Below are 20,300 nucleotides of genomic sequence, written 5' to 3'. Positions count from 1 at the left end.
GCAGATCTCACCCTGCTATCACAGCACAACAGGACTCATCTAGGTTCTTAAATCTTTTCATTTTGGGGTAAGTAAAATAAAACCAAACCATCAGGCCTGGATTGGGGAATACTAGGCTGAAGTGTCTTTGCTGGGACCAGGTTGTAAAGCATCGTAGGACAGAAGATCAGCTGTCCCAGACCAGGGTTCACCTTGGGGGCAGATTTGGCATCCCCATCCACCATGCTCAGGTCCATATTGCTCATCGATTGCATGGGCACAAAAAGTGGCGGGACAATATGTGTTTTCCCAGGAAATTTTCTAAAGAGGCTTGGTGCACTTAAAGTGATCCTTTGATATCTTGGGAAAGCAACACTCCCTTGGGATCCCCCCTTTTGACATATGCATAGTTACATAGGAGGTATAGTTAAAAATTACACTGAGTATTTAAATTTAAAAATTTATGTCAGTAAAGCACACATTGCCATGAATCCACTTCCAAATACTCTGCCTGGCTTCCCACATACTTATCCCACTGTTCTTCTGCTTTCTGAAACAGTTCTGGCGTCCTCTTTCCCTAGAGTCTGGTTGCACTGCCATGGCTGCCTCCATGACTCCAAAGGCTGATTCCCTCTCATGGTCATTTTGACTTTGGGGAGGAGCCAGCAGCCTCAGGGGGGCAGACCTGGTACAGAGGGCAGACGAGGACACAGTGCCAAGTTTAATAAGCCAGCCTTTCTGTTAGAGGGTACTTGGGCAGCAGTGTTCGGTGTATTTTTGTTTTATTACAGCTTATAAAGACATGAATGAGGACTTTCAGAACTGCTTCAAAGCGGCAGCAATGATGAGAAACGTGTGTGCAAAGTGAGAAGGCGCATTCTGAGGGTGACTCAGGGGCAATGTGCCTTATACTGTAGTACATCTTTTAAAAACATGAACATTCCCCACATATTTTGACCACACACGCACGCGCGCGCGCGCGCACACACACACACACACACACACACACACTTAAACTTGCTCACTCCTTTGTAATACAAATAACTAAAGTTAGGATGGGAATCTACACTTGACAAAACTGTATTCCACAGAGATGGGACTTGCTTTTAAATTTTTCCTGGAAGCAAATACAAAGTCATCATAAGCGGTAGGACCACGTGTCCCTTCAGGAAGAGGGCCGGCCCACCTGGGTCTGGGCACACCTGAGTGCCTCAGTCCTGAGTTAAGTCATCTCTGGACAGGCCTGGCCTCCTGCAGGCCCTCAGCGACAGTAGAGACTCCCACCTCTGTCACCAAGTGGGGACCTCCAGCAGGTCAGGAAGGCATGGGGTGCAGCTGAGGGCATCCATCTAGCTGCGAGGGGTGAGCTGAAGGGCTGAGGTGGGCAGACCCTGAGTGCAGATTGCTAGTCCTGGTGCAGCTGCAGGAGGGAGCGTCTGATTCTAACTCAGAACAGCCATGAAGAATTTCTGAAACAGAGAATCATGGCTCAAAAGCAGTTTCAGAAAAAGAGAACAGAGTTGAGAAACTGCTATGGCCGGGGATGCCGGTCCCATCCAGCCAGAGAGCAGAACAGTGGGAGGGGAGGTGCTAGGGAGGCCTGGGAGGGACACTGAGGCAGGGATGCCCTGGATCTTCAAGAGCTGCATTTTTGAAAAAGCAGCTTAAATTTTTGATTTGCAGTTTCCCAGATGCTAATGTAAAGATAAGACTTCCCGCCTCCTGTACCGCAGCAAGACTGGAATACAGTCCAGAAGGTATCAAATTAGCTATTACTGTTACTTCTGTAGCCATTGTTATTGATTGCTTTTTTTTTTCCACTGCCACTAAATGCTACTGTCTTTTCCCATCCATGTCACAGGACACTGCAGAAGGAAACTTAGAAGGGAAGCACGCGATAGTTTTAGCCGAGACACTAGGAATGTGAAAGAATGAGAGAGAAAGACACGGGCAGGCGGGGTTGAAACCGTGTCCATCTGAGTTTCTGGCAGCATGGTGTGGGCCGTTTCACTCGTTAAAACAGTGGGAGGCATAATTGGTCTCCTGATGCCGGGCAACTGAGGTTCCCTTGTCCTGAGGAAAGAGGGATCTTCAAAATGCCAACGGATGGAGAGAATGTGAATGGGTGATTTGCACAACCGGTGCGATAATTACACCTCGCTTTCTTCTTCGGGCTTCAATGTGCATTTGATGTAATGACTTCAAATGATGGCTATTGTTGCTTCCTCCCCTTGTTGAGCCTTTGAGGATCCCTCTGTCTCTTGCGGTGCCTGTGTTCCTGGGCACGGTCCTGTGATCTCTGCTGGTCACTCTGCAGGGCCGCTGCACCAGACGTCGTTTGGGAACATTTTTCCTATCTAGTCATCTGGGTCTTAATGGTGCTACTTGGACAATGTGGCCTCCAGCCAGGAATAGAAAAACCCAGATCATTCAAAGCTCGTGTTCCCCTTTATTGAGCTCTACAAGCTTTATTTTAAAAAACACACCTGAATTTTCAGATAGCAGAAGAGGATAAAGCACACATGGAAACTGGGTTCCTTTGAACCCTGTGCACCAACTCCAACCTTATCTTTTCAAACATATACTATTCCAGTCCCAGCCAACCAGCCGACCCTGTCTTGTGTTCAAAGGAAGCCATTCTCTCCACTTTTAGAGTCTCTGCAGCCCTGTGCCTGAGACACAGAGGGCTCTGTGCTATCCAGTGGCAGGATGAGTGAACCTGGACGTAAACACTGACAGTGGGAGATCTGGGTGTCCGGCATAGGGGCTGCCACCACATTTGGACTCAGTGGGACATGGTGCAGGGGGTAGCCAGGGCACAGAGCCCTTCCTGCAGCTGGCAGATGATGATTTTCCTTCACAGCCAGGCCTGCTGGCATCTAGAAACATGGAGGCACTGGGGTGCAGGTTCCCTGGCAGATGGTGGTGGCTTTGCTGGCTCCTGGCACAGGGTGTGGAGTGTATAAAACTGTTTCTCAGTCCAGTCTGCCTTTTGCAAAAGCATTATATGAAAGAAATCAGATATGCACCCTTATACATCACACAATTTCTCTTATATGAGGAAGCCAAAGCATAAGTAGAATAAAGAGTAAAATAGAAGCTAGATGATAGGACAGAGGGAAATGGATCTTTTGCAAAAGGAAGGGAATCAAGAGATGGAGGGCGGGGAGGGAAAGGGGAACATGAGAAGAGTCAAAGTGGGTTATGTCGTGTATTGACTCCCTGTGATGAATGTAGTCATTATGTGCTGTCAAGGTGGACTGATGAACATTCAAAAATCAACAAAAGACGAGTTTGCAAAAGATAGATGTGCATTCCAAGTGCTGCCATTCAGGGACATGGTCAGGCGCCGAGGCTCTGTGACAGATTCCCCAAGCATGGAGGAGACCAGGAGGAAGGCTATGCCTGTTTACACATCTTCCAGCTCTTTTCTGGAATTTTTCTTTCCCACTGCTACAGTGCGTGATGGGGTTAATAAAAGGGTGGACGAGGGAGGCTGTGGAAAGGGCAAAGGTTTTAGATTTTGTACTTTTAGGTTTGGAAAGAAGTCAAGAACTCTGATTTGGAGGTATCAAGGTTAAATTTGCAATGTCCATGAGACACTGAAGACCTCAGGAGAGAGGTCTGGAATCTGGTGATGGCAGCAGTAATGCTGAGGAGTGATTGCCACGTCTACTGCATTTAGGTGACAGCAGAGTGGGGGGAAACCCTGAAAATCATGACACTCAATAAAACGGGGATGGAGTCAGACACCAAGGGAGACCACAGCCTGGCTCCGGGGCTATCAGTGTGTGGCACAGGGACAGCCAGCGTGGGGTGGCTAGGATTCCAGCCAGGAGGCAGAGATGAGATTTGGGGGCAAAAAGTTTCAAGCTACAGAGTGACTTTGGCTCAGAGCAGGAGTTATGGGTTGTGTCATGTGTTGCTGACGGCAGCATAAAAAGTAGTCTGAGAAGTGACCAGACTATAGTCATGTGGAGGCCACCAGGGCCCAGACAGGACAGCTGCTGGGCATATGAAGTAGAGAACAAATGCAGTGGGGTCAGGAGAGAGAGAAGAGGGATTGGAAATGCAAGGATGGACAGCCACTTCCTGCTGCACAGGAGACAGAGACAACAAGGCCTGTGGAAGGTGGACCCAATGAGGGGTCTGTGTGTGTGTGTAAGGTGAGAGAAATGAAGGCATATTTATTTCAAGATCAGAATAACCTATTGCCAGAAAAAACCACAAAAAATTTCCCCAGCACAACAATAAGAACAATAACAAAACAAAATGAAACATTTTCAAAGCCCCACTTTATGTCAGTGATGGTGAACCTTTCAGAGATCAAATGCCCAAATTACCACACCAAATACACTTATTTTATTGCACAGTACCCATGCCGTAGTTAAACCCAAATATCCAGTGCTCAGCTGCCAAGGGGATGTGGCTCATGTGTCAACAGAGAGGGCTCTGTGTGCCTACGGCAATACGTGTGCCGTAGGTTTGCCATCACTGATCTACACATACAAGAAGGGACCAACATGCTGCCCCCTATGGAACCCCAGAGCTGCACAAAGGGATATGGAAGGTGGGCAGGGCAGGGTGGCTGCCACAATGGCGGTCAGCAGTGCCTGAGCAAGGTGACACCAGACAGAGCACACCGTGGCTGGCCCCTTCCACTGCACAGGGACAACACAAGAAGTGCTAGGTGCTATGGGGCCACTGTTATTTATGTCCCCTTCTGCTGCCCTGGGCTGGTGACCATCAGTGAGGGAAGTCCAGGGATGCTAGGGTATTACAGGATGACAAGGCTGTCACACCAATCATCTTTAGAAAAGGTAGGTTGAAAAAAAGTCTGCTCACACGGGGGAGGGAAACTTAACTGCAACCCAACACATTTCCTCCTGACAAATAAAGCACATTAGTTCTAGACTATTAACTCCAATATTAAGCCCAAGATACATTTGTTCACTTTAGCAGTTAATGTGTACTAAAAATATCCCATTTTTTCCTCTGAAGAGAATTACTCCATTTTTCTTTATCACTTGGGTGTTCTGTTGCTTTGATAAAGGCATTGTGGGAAGGGGCATGCTGGGATAGAGAGTTTAAGGGTTGCAATAATTCAGAAAGATTCATAGCCTGGAATCTTGCTTAAACTACATGATGCAGCTCCTGAACTGGCTTGCACAAGAAGCTTGCCAGGGCAGAAGGTCTAGATCCTCTCTAATGCAGCACAGTGTCTCGAAATCAGACGGACCTACATTCAAGTCTAAATTTTGCTATGATATTGATCAAATTCCTTAACCATCCCAAGGATATTTCCTCATCTGCAAAATGGGAACAATAGAAGTTATGAGAATAAAATTAATATGCATAAAACACTTAGCCCAGAGGCTAATATATAACTAGTGGATTATGATTATGATAAAGATATGATGATGATTATGACAAGGAAGAGGATGAAGAAAAACAGGAAGAGGATAATCTGGTGAGGACAGTAGTGGTACTAAGGGGTGATTCCCATGTCTACTGCTAACAACTCAATCATGGGTGAAGCTTTTACCCTCTCGGGGCCCAACAGTCTGCCTGCCTGCTACACTGTGGGTCTTTGGTAAAGTCTTAACACGTAAGTGAATGTTTTAATAATTTCTAAGGCTCATCCCAGCCTGCAGCATGAGATAACTGAATGAATTCATAGTAATCTTTTTATGGACCTTTACACTTAGACTTGTAGTATAAGAAAATGCGTGAATTCTCCATGGCATTTGTAAAAAAATAATTAGAAACCACTATCGATCTTGGGTCACTCACTTTAAACTATCAACTTTTAAGGGGCAGGAAGCAAGGGCATGATTAAGAAGAGGAATAAATGAAGGGGAAATAGGAGAACTTCTAGGAGCAGTTCGGGGAGACCATTTTGTTTCCAGGCTCCAAAAAGCCTGTTCTTTGGGGAGACCACCAGACAAAACTTCACTCACAGTTACAAAGGGGTGGCCCTTCTGTGAAAGACCACACACCCCTGCTGGTTCATCCATGAGAACCCCAGTGCACTCTAAGTGGATTCCCAGAGCAAGGCTGTGCAATTTCTGCTGGTGCATAGCTGCCTTCCCAATGGCTTGTGTTAAATCCTGACTTTGGGGCTCTGAGGAAAGCCTGGCTGATTTTCTGTGGCCAGAGAGACAGCCAACTCATCTCCAGGCCAGTACCACTGACTTGCTGATGACACACGCACTCCTGGTTCTATTCACTGGTCCAGATGCCTGCAGAAGCTTACGTGACCTTGGGACACCAGATCTCTGCTCGACTTTATTTTGCATGTGCAGTGCTGATTTGGTCCTGCTCAAGCCATGGCACCCTAGAATCTTCCAGAACCTTCTCACGTACTCTGAACCCTGAAGCTTGAATTTGCTGTCCCTTAATTCTGATCTTTCAGTGAGGCTCAGAATCTGCCTCCTCACCAGCTTTTTTGCTTTGCTTTTCCTGGGTGTTGTCTCTCATTTACCCTGGGTTCTCCCAAGGTTATTTAGCACACACCAAACTTTTAGATGTGGATTTTTCCAGGGCTCTGCTCTCTCATTTCTCTAACAAGTCCTAGTTTATCCCCAGAAGACTGAGTTCACACACTGTCTCTGAAATACCTTTCTGGGTGAAGGAGGAAATCAATTCCTTCTTGCATTTTGCATAGCTGCTCATCATTTGTCTGCAGGATGTGATCCTGTGCTCATTAAGGAGAGGAACTGTAATGTATTTCCAAGGTCTGGCCCAGAGCTTGCCCTTTGTGTGCACACTCGTCTATGCCATGCTTTGGCACAAACATACTCCAGAAACTCAGATAGCCTCAAAGCAAAAGGTGAAATCAGTGCCTCCGTCAGCAGAATTACCTGTGCTCAGGATAGAACCTCGGTTTCTGTGTGTAGTCTGTTGCCATTCACAATGTTCTCTTCTCATATCTCCCTCATTTTTATAACATACGTTTGCAATTAAACTAGGGTCAGATATTGATAGTGAAGTCATAGTAGAGAAGGAAAAAGAAGCTGTTGCTCAAAGTAGGAGATGAAAGGCATTATTAATTGATTTCTGAGAGTTTGGGACTGTGAGAAACATTTTGGAGGCAGTTGGACAGCTAAAAGTACAATCTGCAAAACAGGGTAATGGAAAGAACATAGAATTTTAGAAGTCAGAAAGTGGGCTTTGAGCCAAACTGCTGCTGACTGGCTCTATGACCTCCTAAAAGCAACCTGGCCTCTCTAGACCTCATTTCTTATGAAAGTAAGGATTTGAGCTGGACCTCAAGCATTGCACTTGAAAGGGTCCCAACCTGGAGTATTTTCAAGTGTGTTTTACTGAAGCACAGGCTGGAGGCAGAGTGCAACGTCAAGATAACCCTGCTGCAGGGAAGAAACAGCCGGGAGGGGATAGGGAGCCATTCATAAGGCTTTGATACAGGAGGGGAAAGAAAGAGATCATGCCAGCCCCCAAACAGTACACTGCCTTCTGCCCCAATTCTCTTTTGTTTTGTTATCTTAAAAAAATTCTTCCTAAAATAGCCAGGTTTGGTGCAGATTAAAGTTCAAGAGGGAAAATAAACTCATCAGCATCTGCACAGCAGGTTCCCTGTGTTTGGCAGGGTCTCTCAGGAGTCCTTTGTCATTGCTTTTTCCTCCGCCTGGAGAAGCTGACAGTAAGAGGACAGAAGATCATGGAGGACCACAGAGAAGGCAGGCAGGTTCAGCTTCCTTCAGGGCTGTTGCTTAGCAACAAGGCAAGTATCCCTATGAACTAGTGACTCCAGGAGGGGACCCAGGGAGAAAGCGTCTTCAGCATATTTGTTTCTCAGGAAGCTGATGTATGTTAAGTCTGCCAGGGAGCACCATGAAATGAGAGCTGGGTTTTATCAGGTCTGCATGGTCTTAGTGTTAGAGTAAGGTGACTGTAACAGCAAAGCCCTGCACATCTGCAGAGCTCGCACAGCCAGCAAAGGGACAGAGAACAAAGGAACCAGGACATGGGGGGGGGGGGCTTGGGTGCTGGGGAGGGAGCTCCTCAGGGCTCCAAGGACTCTGTACTCACCACTTATCCACTTTGCCTCTGGATCATGGATTTTAAAATCTTTACTGAAAAGATCTTCCACGGTGACCTTCTTCTTTTGAGATAGACTATTATCTTCCGCTAGAAAAGAAATGAGAGCAATAGTGAGACTTTTTAATTGGTTAAAATAACATATATATATTATATAATTTTTGGTAAGTGAGTAGTCAACAACAGCTAGTCTTGCTTTTTCTTTTTCATTAAACTATCAACATCTATGGCAATTCAGTAAAACAGCATCTCTGGAGCCTTACGTGCATACACAATGCATAAGTGGTTCTGTTCCTTAGAAGAGAGGCAAATACTTCCAGGCTGATGCATGAGTAAGGTGGGGATAATAAGACAGAAGGAGCTCTGTAATGAGTGTAAACAATCACTCATTAAATGTCAGATGCTACTAACTACAGGCAGTGTGTTGGCTGCTGGGAATTCAAAGACACACGAACTATTCCATAAGTGTTTATGATCCATAGCCTCACTTGTCCCTGGCTACCACTGGGTTCTGGGTTAGTGCTTATTCCGACAGAACGACACCCAAATAAACACCTGCATGCCAGTTGGCTGACCAGCCTGCCTCATCCATGTTTAGGAGAAAACCCTTGACATAAGCCCCTGAAGGCATCAAACTAAGACCCAGCCCCAGAGGGCATTTTTGCTCATGGCCCTAATGTGTAAGACTTTAAAAGCCTGGCAGCTTTTTGCAGAGGTCAAAGCTTCCAGGATGTTAGCTCTCCTGGGAAGAGGCTGTCTGTATTACAGTCACAGAAATCCATTTGTTTGTCCTATTAGGAGAACCTCAGCTAACAAGAAAGCTCACAGAGCAATCCACCAAGCAAGCACCTCTTCTTTATAGTAACAAGAATCTCCATTTCCTCACCTGTCTCTGCTATGCAGCATCTACCTGGGCGCCTAACCAAGGATGTTAACATTGCTGCACTGCTCTTGATGGCTTATGTCCTTCTGTTGGGTCCCTCATATTCTTAGTTTGTGCTGTGCAGCTGTGGGGTCATCCTGGGGCTAACTGTGCACAGCCTCTGGTAGCTGAATGTGGATTGGTGAGTGTCTATATTTGATCTCTGCTTCTTATGTCTCTGCAATTTCTGTCCATTGGACCAGCACTGGGCCGTGATGGTTCCTGTTCTCCATAGTGCTCTTTGCGTCTTTTAATTTTCTCTTTCAAAATTTCTAGCAGGTTGGGAAAATAGCAAAGAATCTAGAATTGTATAATGAAGTAGGAATAGACAATTTCTGGATGAGCTCTTCAAAAGCATCTTTTAGGGCTACTGGTCATAGTTTTTTTGTGTGACACAGTTTCTCCTTTCTGGCCTCTCTGGATATTAGAGTATTGAAGTTACCAGACAAACCAAGTGTCCCTTGTGCATTGATTGATTTCCTGGCTATCAAATGAAATGACTTTGGATGAAAGGTTTCTGAAAGCTGCAGAATGCTGCAACTCAGGGCGGTTCTTGTAAGATGTAACTGAGTGTGAAGCTACATGGCTGATTCTTCTCTCCAGCTGGGTTCTATCTGCCACTGAAGCTGCACTGGAAAAGACACACAGTTTCTAACAAATGATTTTCTCATGAAAAAAAACCCAACAGAAAATAGGATTTAAAGGTGAGTAAATATCCATCGAAGACGACGCTACTTGACCCAGCAATTAAGAGCGATAAATCTTTCTGTGACACTCTCTAAGTATATGATCAACAAACAAGCTTAAATATCATGTTTTATCTCGTATGGGAAGCCCAAAGTATAAATAAAGTAAAGAGCAAAATGAAAGCTAGATAGTAGAAAACAGAGAGACCTTTTGCAAGAGAAAAGAGGATCAAGAGATGGAAGGGGAGAAGAGAGAAAAGAGATCCATCAAAAATTTATAAGTGATGTATACATATACCAGCTCCCCATTATGAATGTGATCATTATGTCCTGTAAACATGTACTACTAGGAAGAAAAATTAAAAATACAGTCACATTAAAACTTACATTGTACCTAATTAAATTTCACTATTTGAGGATGATTCTGGTTCCATATTCTGAGGTTTCAGTGTGTCAAATAAGATAAAAATACAGGAGTAACATTTAAACAAATCAGGGGAATGAAAGATGGGAAAGCAATTTATTCACTTGCTAAAAATTTTTTTCCCATGAATGTTTTATTATTTTGAAAAATGCTCTCCTTATTTGGTTTCTGAAGACACGTTGACAACGTACAGATTTTTATATGAAGCAAACGAAGCACCATGGAATGTGTTCTTCGAAGTACCTTCGGAGCCAGAAGCTTGACTTTGTCAGTGACTGACTCTGTATCCCTAAGAAACTCAGAGCTGGCCAGCCAGGATGCTGAAGACTCATTCATACATCCAGCCAGCTAACTCGCTCACTGACTGGCAGTGGGACATACTCCCAAATCATTTGAGGTGACTATGAGCATGCTGACCACCATGTTCCAGGAACCATGCTGAATTCTGAAAATCCAAGACAGCAGATTTCACTCTTGACTGCAAGAAACTCATGGTGCTGTGAGAGCCAAAGCCATAATACTATGGTGACGTTGGGTGCTGAGAGGAGGAGAACCTGTCCTTCTAACATCTACGGTGACCAGGGAGTGGGAAATCGGGAGGGACTATGGGAAGACTTTCTTGAGAAAATGATCTTGAGCCAAGATAAAGGAGGTAAAAGAACATACAACTAGGAAGAATTAAAGGTATTGGTGGGTGCAGTATTTTCAGGAAACTGTAGTGTAATGGCATGGGCCAGAAATAGCTAGACATGAAGGCAAATTTGGTCATCATGTTTGCTATCCTAAAACTCCATTAGGGCAGGTTCACCTGCAGGGTGTCATCTCAAATTCCATGCATGGGTCAGTAGCACCTCCAATGTAAGAATTACATATCTCCACATCAGAAGTAGTTCCAGTAATTACCTCCTCAGCACCACTGTCCTCTTTGTTCCTCCCAGAATTGCAGCCAGCTGTGCAGAGCTCTGGGGGTGATCTCCGCGCCCACACTTTTTCTTTCACGTTTTCCACCTTTCTATGTCTTTAGGGAACATTTCCATGATATCTTCAGTTCAGTCTTCCATTTACCACTATTGTCTTTAGCATATCTGACTGTTCTTTTATCCAGCTACTAAGCTTTTAAATTTAAGATGATTAGAATTTTAAATTCTAAAATTCCTCTTTTCCAAGATTATCAACTTTTGCATTAAATTTCAGGCTCCTTTAGCCAATGAATAACTGTTTGAAAAGCCTAAAAGATTGTTTCCCGCTTTCCCTATTGATGTAGACTTCCTTGGATCTCAGAGACCTGTGTAGGTTGGTGCTTGGCTCCCTGGGCAATAGCTTCTTCCCAAGAAGGCCTTGATCGGATTTCTGGTCCTAGTGTACTTGGTTGTGAGAAACTCTAAGTGCAGTCTCATCAGGTAGTTTGAAGATGCTCTCTGGGCAATGGTTCTTGATCAGATCTCATTTGAGCTGCACCCCTTGTCCCTAAATTGGCAATGTTTAAGGCAGGGGTTCTAGTCTAGTCCCTGTCCTCTCCAGGACAGCAACACACCAGCCCTTCCCTGACTTAAACCTCCCTGTCTGTGGGTTGCAGGATCTGACTTGGCCTCCTGCTACAGGTTCCTTCTTGGTCTTCCCAGGAACACTTCTCCGTCCTGCATGAGTGGCACTCTTCCTGTTTCTGAATGCAGCTACAGTTTCATTATGTATTTCTCGGTTACTTTCCCATGCTTGCTTCTAGAAAGGAGGAGATCTCTTCCAACAGGAGGGCAGTCAACCTTAAATCAGAGATGCAAGAAGCAGCCTCTGGTTTTTGTAATTTGGAATTCACCCTAATGGGAATCTGGGAATCAATGAGAAGTAAAATTTCTTGCAGGTCTTTACCTTTGTGCATTATCAATACCATAGGATAAAAACAAAGTTAGTGAAGACTGGCACAATGGTCATATATGGGTTCATGGAAGAGACAGTTATAATTTAGATCCAAGATATCCTCCCAATGACTCATGTGTTCAGAGGAAGCCTTTAAAAGATCATCAACAGACTGATGAGCTCATAGCTCAATGGGCTGTTGAAGCAGAGCTTGATGGAAAAAGTAATCTCTAAGGATACATCCTTGAAAGTTATGTCTTGTCTCTGGCTGTGTTTTGCTCCTTCTGCTTCCTGGCCACCATGAGGTTGGTAATGTTGCTCTGCCCTTCTCTTCCACCATGATTATTCTGTTTTGGAGCCAGTTGATCAGGGACTAAACCCATGGCCAAAATTAACCTCCACTCCTTCAAGTTGTATGTGTCAAATATTTTGTCCCAGCAACAGAAAAGTGACCAACACGGAGACTCTATGCTGAGCTCAGAGTAGAATACATTTCTTTTTTAGAGTACAGTTAGACACCCAACTTCCAAGCACTCAAGTTGCAAACTTTCACAGGTACACTGTATAAAGCTCACTTTGCCAGCTTATGAATGAATCTGACTTATGAATAATTCTCCTGGAATGGAACTCATTCATAAGCCAAGGACTTACTGTAATGTTTTATGTTATTTCTACAAAAGCTGGTGATTTGTTTTCTCCCTTACAAGCACATGGGGAATCAAGGTGACTGCCTCGTTTGCAATGATGATACCATTAGATCAAGAGTTCTGCTGAGGTACTAGATGTGCCAGTGCAACCTGTTCTGCTAGTGATGGACCTCTCATGGATATGGCTCGTCAGCACCCTGCACTAGGCACTGCCAGGTACATGAATTGGCACTTCAAATTAGACTTCCTTTTAAGTAAGAAGTGTGGTCAGTGACACCTGCTGTAGATGCTATCATGCTTCCTTGAGAGATCTTTATCATAATGAAGGAATACTTTTCTAACATGCTGTACTATCAATAGATCAGGGACACTGAAATGTAAAACCAGATACATCTCTGCAAATTGCAAGGTGCACCCTGGGGATTTTTGACCTATTTCTGAATAAAGCGTACAGCCGCAGCAGATTCTTCACTAGATGAATCCTGGGCTCAGTGCTGAGAAAGTGGTGTCTGAGCTGCACACGGAACCCCTGGAGACAGGAGAGGCAGCAGCTGTGTGTCTAGGGAATGCTTACTCTGTTCACAGAGTCAGCCCGACTCCAAAACACAACCAAATAGATTTCTCTAGAGAAATCTCTCTAGAACAGTTCGACCATGAATGTAAGAAACAAGCTAAGCACAGTGGTGTTGAGCATTACTTTAAATCTCATCTGAGGAAGAGTAGAGGTTCTGTAAGGAAACCCGTCAGCACTGGGTAGGATGTGGTTCCCGCCGAGGCTCCAAGCTGTCTGAGCCTTCTTTCCTGCCTCAGGAGCAGCCGCTGATCTTGAACTCTGTATTCCAGACTAGCCTGACTTTTCTCTTTCCCAGGTAAGACAGGAAACATGACTTCACCTTTTAAAGGGGTCTGGAATCTAGTAGATGCTCCATTGGTTTCTTTTGAATGACCAAACCATTTGTCTTAAAATCTTTACCCTTGCTTTTATTTTTTGCTATTTTTTGTAATGAAGTCTTTGTATTACTAAAGCATATTATTTACGGTTTTACCCAAAGTTTATGTCTATGAAAGTCCCTCAGATATCGATTTATCTTAAAAATTCTTAATAAAGGAACTAGCCTCATTGCATTTTTTTTTTACTGCAATTCTGGCAACTAAGTCATCAGTCCTCTGTCTAAAGTACTTAGGACCACTTTTGATGGCTCAAGGATGCCTTCCTCCTGGTTGTTGCTCTGCCCCATGGAGTCTTTCAGCATCTGCTCTTGTCCGTTCCCTACAGGGCTGTCTCTATTCTATCATGGTGAATGATACCTTTGACACTCAGTTGGAATGCTCAGCCACAACCAGCACTAATGAGTCAACAGCAGTTACAAAGAACACCAAGAGCAGTGGCATCATCTTCAGCCCAAACAGATCTGGGTTCCATGGTCACAGTAGACACCATCTGCTTCCTGGGTGGGCTGGCAGATGGGTGCGAGCAGAAAGAAAGCCGTCCAGAAAGCCACCTGGGGCCCATGTACAAGTGAAGTTCATCACAGACTCACTCAAGATACCCATGCTCCCTGAGAAGATGCTGGGGCCATAGTCACTGTGGAGAGATGAGAAGCCACTGGAGTGGATTTAGATGTGTTCAACATTAGACACAGAGCAGAGAGAAGGGCCTGAAAGGTGCGGAACAAGCTGTGTCCTCTCTAAGACTAAGAAATTATAAGCTACTCATCAGTTGTGATGACACACACAGTAGTAGTGATTACTGCTACCCTTACTTTGGACTATCACAGGGCTTATGTGGGACTTGGTGATGACTTGAGCCAGTATAGGGTAAAGAGTAGACAACCAGTATAACCCAAAGGGCCTCAGTGAATTTCAAAAACAATCAGGCCAGAAAATGCACAAATTATATAATTGATTACATTTAAATTATAAAAGTAAAAAGGACAGCAGTACCTTTTCATGAATAGTTTCATTTGTGAACAGTTCGGTTTACAAACAGAAGCGTTTGTCAAAATTTTGTTTCTGTTTGCAAACTCTGCTTCAGATGATGAACATGATGATGACCATCTTTCCCTCAAGAACACAAACATGGCCATTTGCTCCAGAATTGTGGGATGAATTAACTTTGTGAATTGAGGTACCTCTGCATGAAAATTTGCAAAACGATTCCAAGATGTCAACAATTAGGTAACCCTTGAGGGAATTGGGCATGAGAGGTGCTGGGTTCTGAAGATAGGATTATGTTCAGTTTGAGAATTCATTCAGCAATGTATTATTCATAAGTATTCAATTTAGATACTTCATTATTTATATAATGTAATGTATATAATATATAAGGTAAATTTTACTATGTTATTTTATGCCATATTTTAAAGTAATTTGTTCCAGAATTTTAAACAGATAAGCAGAGGGTGCACAATAAGGTCATAGACACTGCACATAAATCAGTTATGACATTTCAATTGTGTAAAATAACGTGTATGTCATGTTTCCCTCTAAAGATCACTGAGGCTTGTACCTGATAACTGATAACCTGTACTTGGCCTTACTCTGGAGTCCATCTCCAATATGACCTGCTGGTACCCAGGGCTTTCATTTATGCACCCTCTGAGAATGTTCTAGAATTGTCCTCACAAACCACTGTCTGCCCTTAATACAGAAATCCATCAAAACTGAATGTCAGGAATATTCTAATGTGAAGATGACCCTGCTGTGTTTCAGATGCCCCAACCATGAGGATGCCACCACCAGCTAGCACAGTCAGAATGTGAGAGCACTGGCTGCCAGAAAGACATGCACATACTTCATATCCAAAAATTTTATAAATCTTAACTTTGGGTCAATTATTCCAAAGAGAAATTGAGGAAAGAGCACAGACTGGCAAGGGAGAAATGAAAGACCAAGCTGAGAAGGACATATTCTCATTTGATGAAACCCTTCTGAGCTAAGATTGCCTTAAACACTTTTAATTTGATTTCTGAAACATAAATTGTGTGGAACCGTGAGAATTACACAGTATCACAGAACAAAAAGCCTCACTGCTCAGAGTGATTGCCACAGACCCAATCCCTGCATCCTGTATCTTACCAGGCAGCGAGGGGCCATGTGTTCCAGGAAGTGGATTTAGAAAAAATCGAATCCCCTGAGTTCAGAATGGAGTCTAGACAGTAGTCTCAGTTTCCAGAATACAAGAATGCAAATCAGCAATGTTAGAGAATTTTTTTTTTTTTTTAAAGCACGTGGAATTTAAACTAAGTCTATTGGGATGAATCCAGGGCTCCAGAGTGCTCCCTACACTGTGTGCAAGTGTTTCCAAAGTGTCCCTGTCCACTCACTGAGACCAGAGTGTTCCTCCATCCCTACCCTTGGTGATGTTTATGCTGCTAGACCAACGCTCCAGTTATCTATCCACCGCTACTGGCCAAAGTCACCCCTGCCTGTGACTTTTATTTCTGTTCTGCCTTTACAGGACTGTGGAATCTCTTATCCGTGGTTCCATGGAGAACACTCGTGTCTTCTTTTTCTGTATTTCATGCTGCACCCAGCAAGGTTTTCTCAGCTCCTAACAGGGCATCATTAATGCTGGGTCAATGAGCAGGTAAGATCAGCTGGCACAACGATGCCCTGCACATTACTGCACTTAAGAAACATCTGGGGCCAGTGGAAGGTTGCATGGTTTGACATCCTCCTCTACCTAATATGATTTTGAATGTTGAAGCAGAAGTCACAGCCAGTTGACAGGAAAGTGATGTAGAGAGCCCATGATGGGGAGTAGTTGCTGAGTCTCAGGGAGGCTGGGCCTGAACCAAAGTAGGAGCAGGCTCCCCCAGGGCTCCAGGAATACTTGATTTCCTTTAGAGTAATTAAAATATGCTGTTGCTAAGGTTCCCTGCTGTGTTAGATCAGCAGCAGCCCAGCCTCCAAAAAAAAAAGGATTTGTCTTTATTAATCCTTTTCCTTCTCTCTCAACTCTCATTCAGATCTCACCTGCTGCAGGGGTTCTTGTTCTGCTCAGGGGGAGCTGCTGCATTCTATCCTGAGGCCCCACCTGCCAGCAGCTCTGGGTTATTCACAGACTCCAACAAGAAGAACCATACCACACTTCTGCAGAATCTCTGCTCAAACCTCTTCAATGTTAGGCAAAGGTTATGCATTTTCCTATGCAAATGGCCAGATATTTTTTTATAATTTTGCTGACATTTTTTAAACAAACAGCTTAATTGGGATAATATTTAAATACATAAAGTTTATCTTTGTAATGTCTGCCACTCAGTGCTTTTTAAAAATATATTAACAAGTCCAGGGTTTAGCTCAATGTCTTAAGTGCTTGCCTGGTAAGTGAGGTTGTGAGTTTGATCTCTGGTACCAAAATAAAATAAAATAAAATAAAATAAAATAAAATAAAATAAAATAAAATAAAATAAAATAACATATAAAAATGCCTTTATTTCAGAACATTATTGTCACTCCCTAAAGAACTTTCATACCTACCAAAAGTCCTTTTCTCCCTATTTCTAGCTCCTGGTAAATGTTAATGTGATTCCTATCTATGATTTGCCTATCCTGACCTCACTCAATCTGTGGCCTATTGTGCTGGGTTTCTTTCACTTATATGATGTTTTCAAGATTTATCCATGTTGTAGCATTTAGAAGTACTTAATTTTTCTTTGTAATTGAAGAATATACCATTGTACGCATAGACCTCAATGATTTGTTTATTTAGTTTTTTTTTTTTTTTTTTTTTTTTTTTTTTTTTTTTTTACTGAGACAAAATACCTGAAATCCACAAGTTAAGAGAGGAAAGATGTATTTCCGCTCACGGTTTACAGAGCTTTCAGGTGAGATACGACAGGCTCTCAGGCAAGGTGGCGTGCAGAGGGGCATCACAGAGGAGAAATAGTCCATAGTGTGCCAAGCAGGAAGCAGCAAGACGCAGACAGCCAGCCTGTCTTTCCCTTTCATCCTATCTGGGTTGCAAACCTTTTGGATGGGGCCTCCCACAGCCAGGGTGGGGATTTGTCTTCAGCGCATCCATTCAGCCACACTCAGAAAAATGCTAATTCCAGTTAATGGACTAATTTAGTACCACGCATCCTTAGTCCCAGTATCACATACCCTAAATCAGTGGTGGCAAACCTATAGCGTGCGTGTTGTTTTTCTTTTAAAACAAAAGATGTTAATGTATGAGTTATTTTTTCTAAACTAACACTCGGTATTTGGGTTTGATTGCAGTGTTGGCACTTTGTGAAAAATAAGAGGGTTTTGGGTTGCAGTTCGAGCACTTGTCTCTAAAAGGTTCACCTCCACTGCCTGAGATCTAGCAAGCTCAGAAAAAAAAAGTCCCACCTAGAGTGCATGAGGTTTGAAGGGACATTTAGACACAAACTGTAACATTCATTCCCTAGGTGATAGATATTTATTTAAGTGATTTCCATTCTTAGCCTGCTATAAATAATACTATTACGAGGTTCATATTCAAGTTTCCATATAAACATGTTTTCAGTTTTCTTGGTATATATCTAGAAATAGGTTACTAGATAATCTGGTAATTCTTTGTTTACTCTTTATTTAGAAAAAGTAGGAAGACTTTATAGAGAGAAAGAAAGAGTCTACCTAAGAGAGACAGACAGGGCCTGCAAAGTGGGCTGACCCTTACCTTTCTGAGAAAGTTCCATGCTATCTTTTTTCTGCCTTAAAAGCTAATAACTATCTGTGTAGTCTGTTTACCGAGGATTGGAAGCTTGGTGTTTCTGTTCACATATGTGGGCATCTACTGCGATCATGAGAATGGATCAAACAAACAGGCATTGTTATCTGTGGCCACGGTATTTTCCCACGGTAGCCCTGTAATAGACAAAAGCTGTCTTCTCTCTCTGCCCCTCTGCTCTGGACAGCATTCTTCCATTCTGTGGAGCCACCTCGCACACTGCCTGCTCCTTGAGGGTCCTCATAGAGGACTCTCTGCCTGCAAAGCCCCTAGAGGACCTTTGCTGGCACCACTGCCAGATCCCCGAGGGGAGGCCTTTGCCGCAGGTTTCTGTGTGCTCTTTCCTCCCTGAGAGACTGTGTACTCCGGCTTTACTCCTCTTCATTAGCAGTACCAAAAATGTATGGTGTCGTGAGTTCTCACTCACTGCACGCTCTTTTAATAGGTTTCTTATTTTGTTGTTACTGATTGACTCTAAGATCTTTGTACTGAGATATATCTTCAGCCCTTCTTATTTTTATTTTGAGACAGAGTCTACCTAAGTCATCAAGCCCCCCAGGTTGTTCTTGTACTTGCGATCCTCCTGCCTTAGCCTCCCAGAGTACAGAGATTGCAGTAGTACATCACCACATCTGCTTTTAAAATTCTCCTCATGACACTCCATAATTCTATTATACACATATATTTATATTTATAATGTCACTGCTTTTAAATTCATCAAACATGAATAAGTTATTTTGAATTTTAATAGATGTCAAACATTCTCACCTAGGCAACAATAACATAAAGAACTTCAAAGCATACGAAGTGGATTTTTTCTTTCATTGAAAGCATATTATCATTTTATCATAAGGCACAGAAGAAGTAGAACAAGGGGAAGTAGAACATGGGAAAAACAAATTATGTAATAGTGGTTACTTAGAAAACATCACAAGGTAAAGCTATGGCCCTGCGACTTAGAAAATGTCTCAGATGGGGCTGTGCTCTTTCTCCCCGAAAGCGATGGGTTTTCCAAGAAGGAGCTCAGGTACCTGGTGTCAGCAGGATGACCGAGGTGATGATCAAGGAGCAGATGACCAGAATGACCAGCAGTGCGATCGCGATTCCCTTCCAGTTTCTCTGTGGCGGATTACTGCCCACCAGCTCCTGAGAACAACCACGGAAAGACAGAAACCCAGTGAGCAACATGAGGAAGTGAATCCCATCCCAGATAAACATTCATGGTCCACGCCAAACAGCGAGATGCAGGAGAAGGCATCTCACCGCTTTGAGCTCTGCCAGTAACTTTCTGTGACTTTCCACTTCTGGGGCTGCCTCTGCCCTGGGCCAGGGTAAGATACCAGCTCCAAAGAACCCAGTATTATGCTGTGTGGACAGCTTTGTGCCAACCCAGCGCCCTCCTCCCAGTGACAAGTAAACAACACCTTGAAGCATGGGGTGCCAATGGCATGTCCCTTCTCACACCGCCCCATCCCCCATGGAGGCCAACTGAGAGTGATGGGATTTCCCATCTTCTCCCATTGCTCCCTTCCTTTCCAACTATGCTGTATCTTCTAATTCAGAGTACCAGTGTTAGCGCATACAAGAGCCAGTGTTAATGGATTTCTGCACGTGTCTTCCTCTGCTTATACTCCTGTGCAAGGTCTCTGGGTTCCCAATTCTCTTTCCCTGTGCAGCTCTCTGTCTCTGTTCCAGACAGAGTACCCTCCACGGAGCCTGCTCACAAAGCAGCAAGCATTGTGGGTGGGAGAGGGTCTGCAGACACTGCTGATGGGTTGAAAGAGTGGGTAAGTCTATAAATGTAAGCCAGTAAATTGGTTGCAGAAATCAGATTCTCAGTTCTCTTCAAATTATGGTGGTCATATAATTTATAGATCAACCTGGGGCTCTTTGAGAGACAAACGGAGCAATATTAATAAGTATAGGTCATAAATATGACAGTACGTTAGTAATATTTATTAGTAGTTTTACAGAAACAAATTTTATAGAAGCAGCTAAGGGCATATGGCCACACTGCAAATGAAACTTC

General features: G+C 43.7%; 1 protein-coding gene across 5 annotated transcripts in view; it reads right to left on the bottom strand.

The window, feature by feature from the left end:
• Positions 1–20,300, bottom strand: part of Dpp6 (dipeptidyl peptidase like 6) — an 827,976-nt gene that overhangs the window by 267,286 nt on the left and 540,390 nt on the right. For all 5 annotated transcript variants that reach the window (XM_063250818.1, XM_063250821.1, XM_023564980.2 and 2 more), the window contains exons 2-3: positions 19,303–19,417; positions 8,032–8,130 (exon numbers count right to left, since the gene is read on the bottom strand). In XM_063250818.1, the coding sequence (XP_063106888.1) occupies positions 8,032–8,130; positions 19,303–19,417 (214 nt within the window). The remainder of the gene's footprint in view (positions 1–8,031; positions 8,131–19,302; positions 19,418–20,300) is intronic.

Source organism: Cavia porcellus, unplaced genomic scaffold (genome assembly GCF_034190915.1).
Source record: "Cavia porcellus strain 051 isolate PalLab524CR breed Dunkin Hartley unplaced genomic scaffold, mCavPor4.1 scaffold_6, whole genome shotgun sequence".
Classification (NCBI taxonomy): domain Eukaryota; kingdom Metazoa; phylum Chordata; class Mammalia; order Rodentia; family Caviidae; genus Cavia; species Cavia porcellus.
Note: the sequence above shows the minus strand (reverse complement) of the source record. Positions and strands in the feature narration are given on the sequence as shown.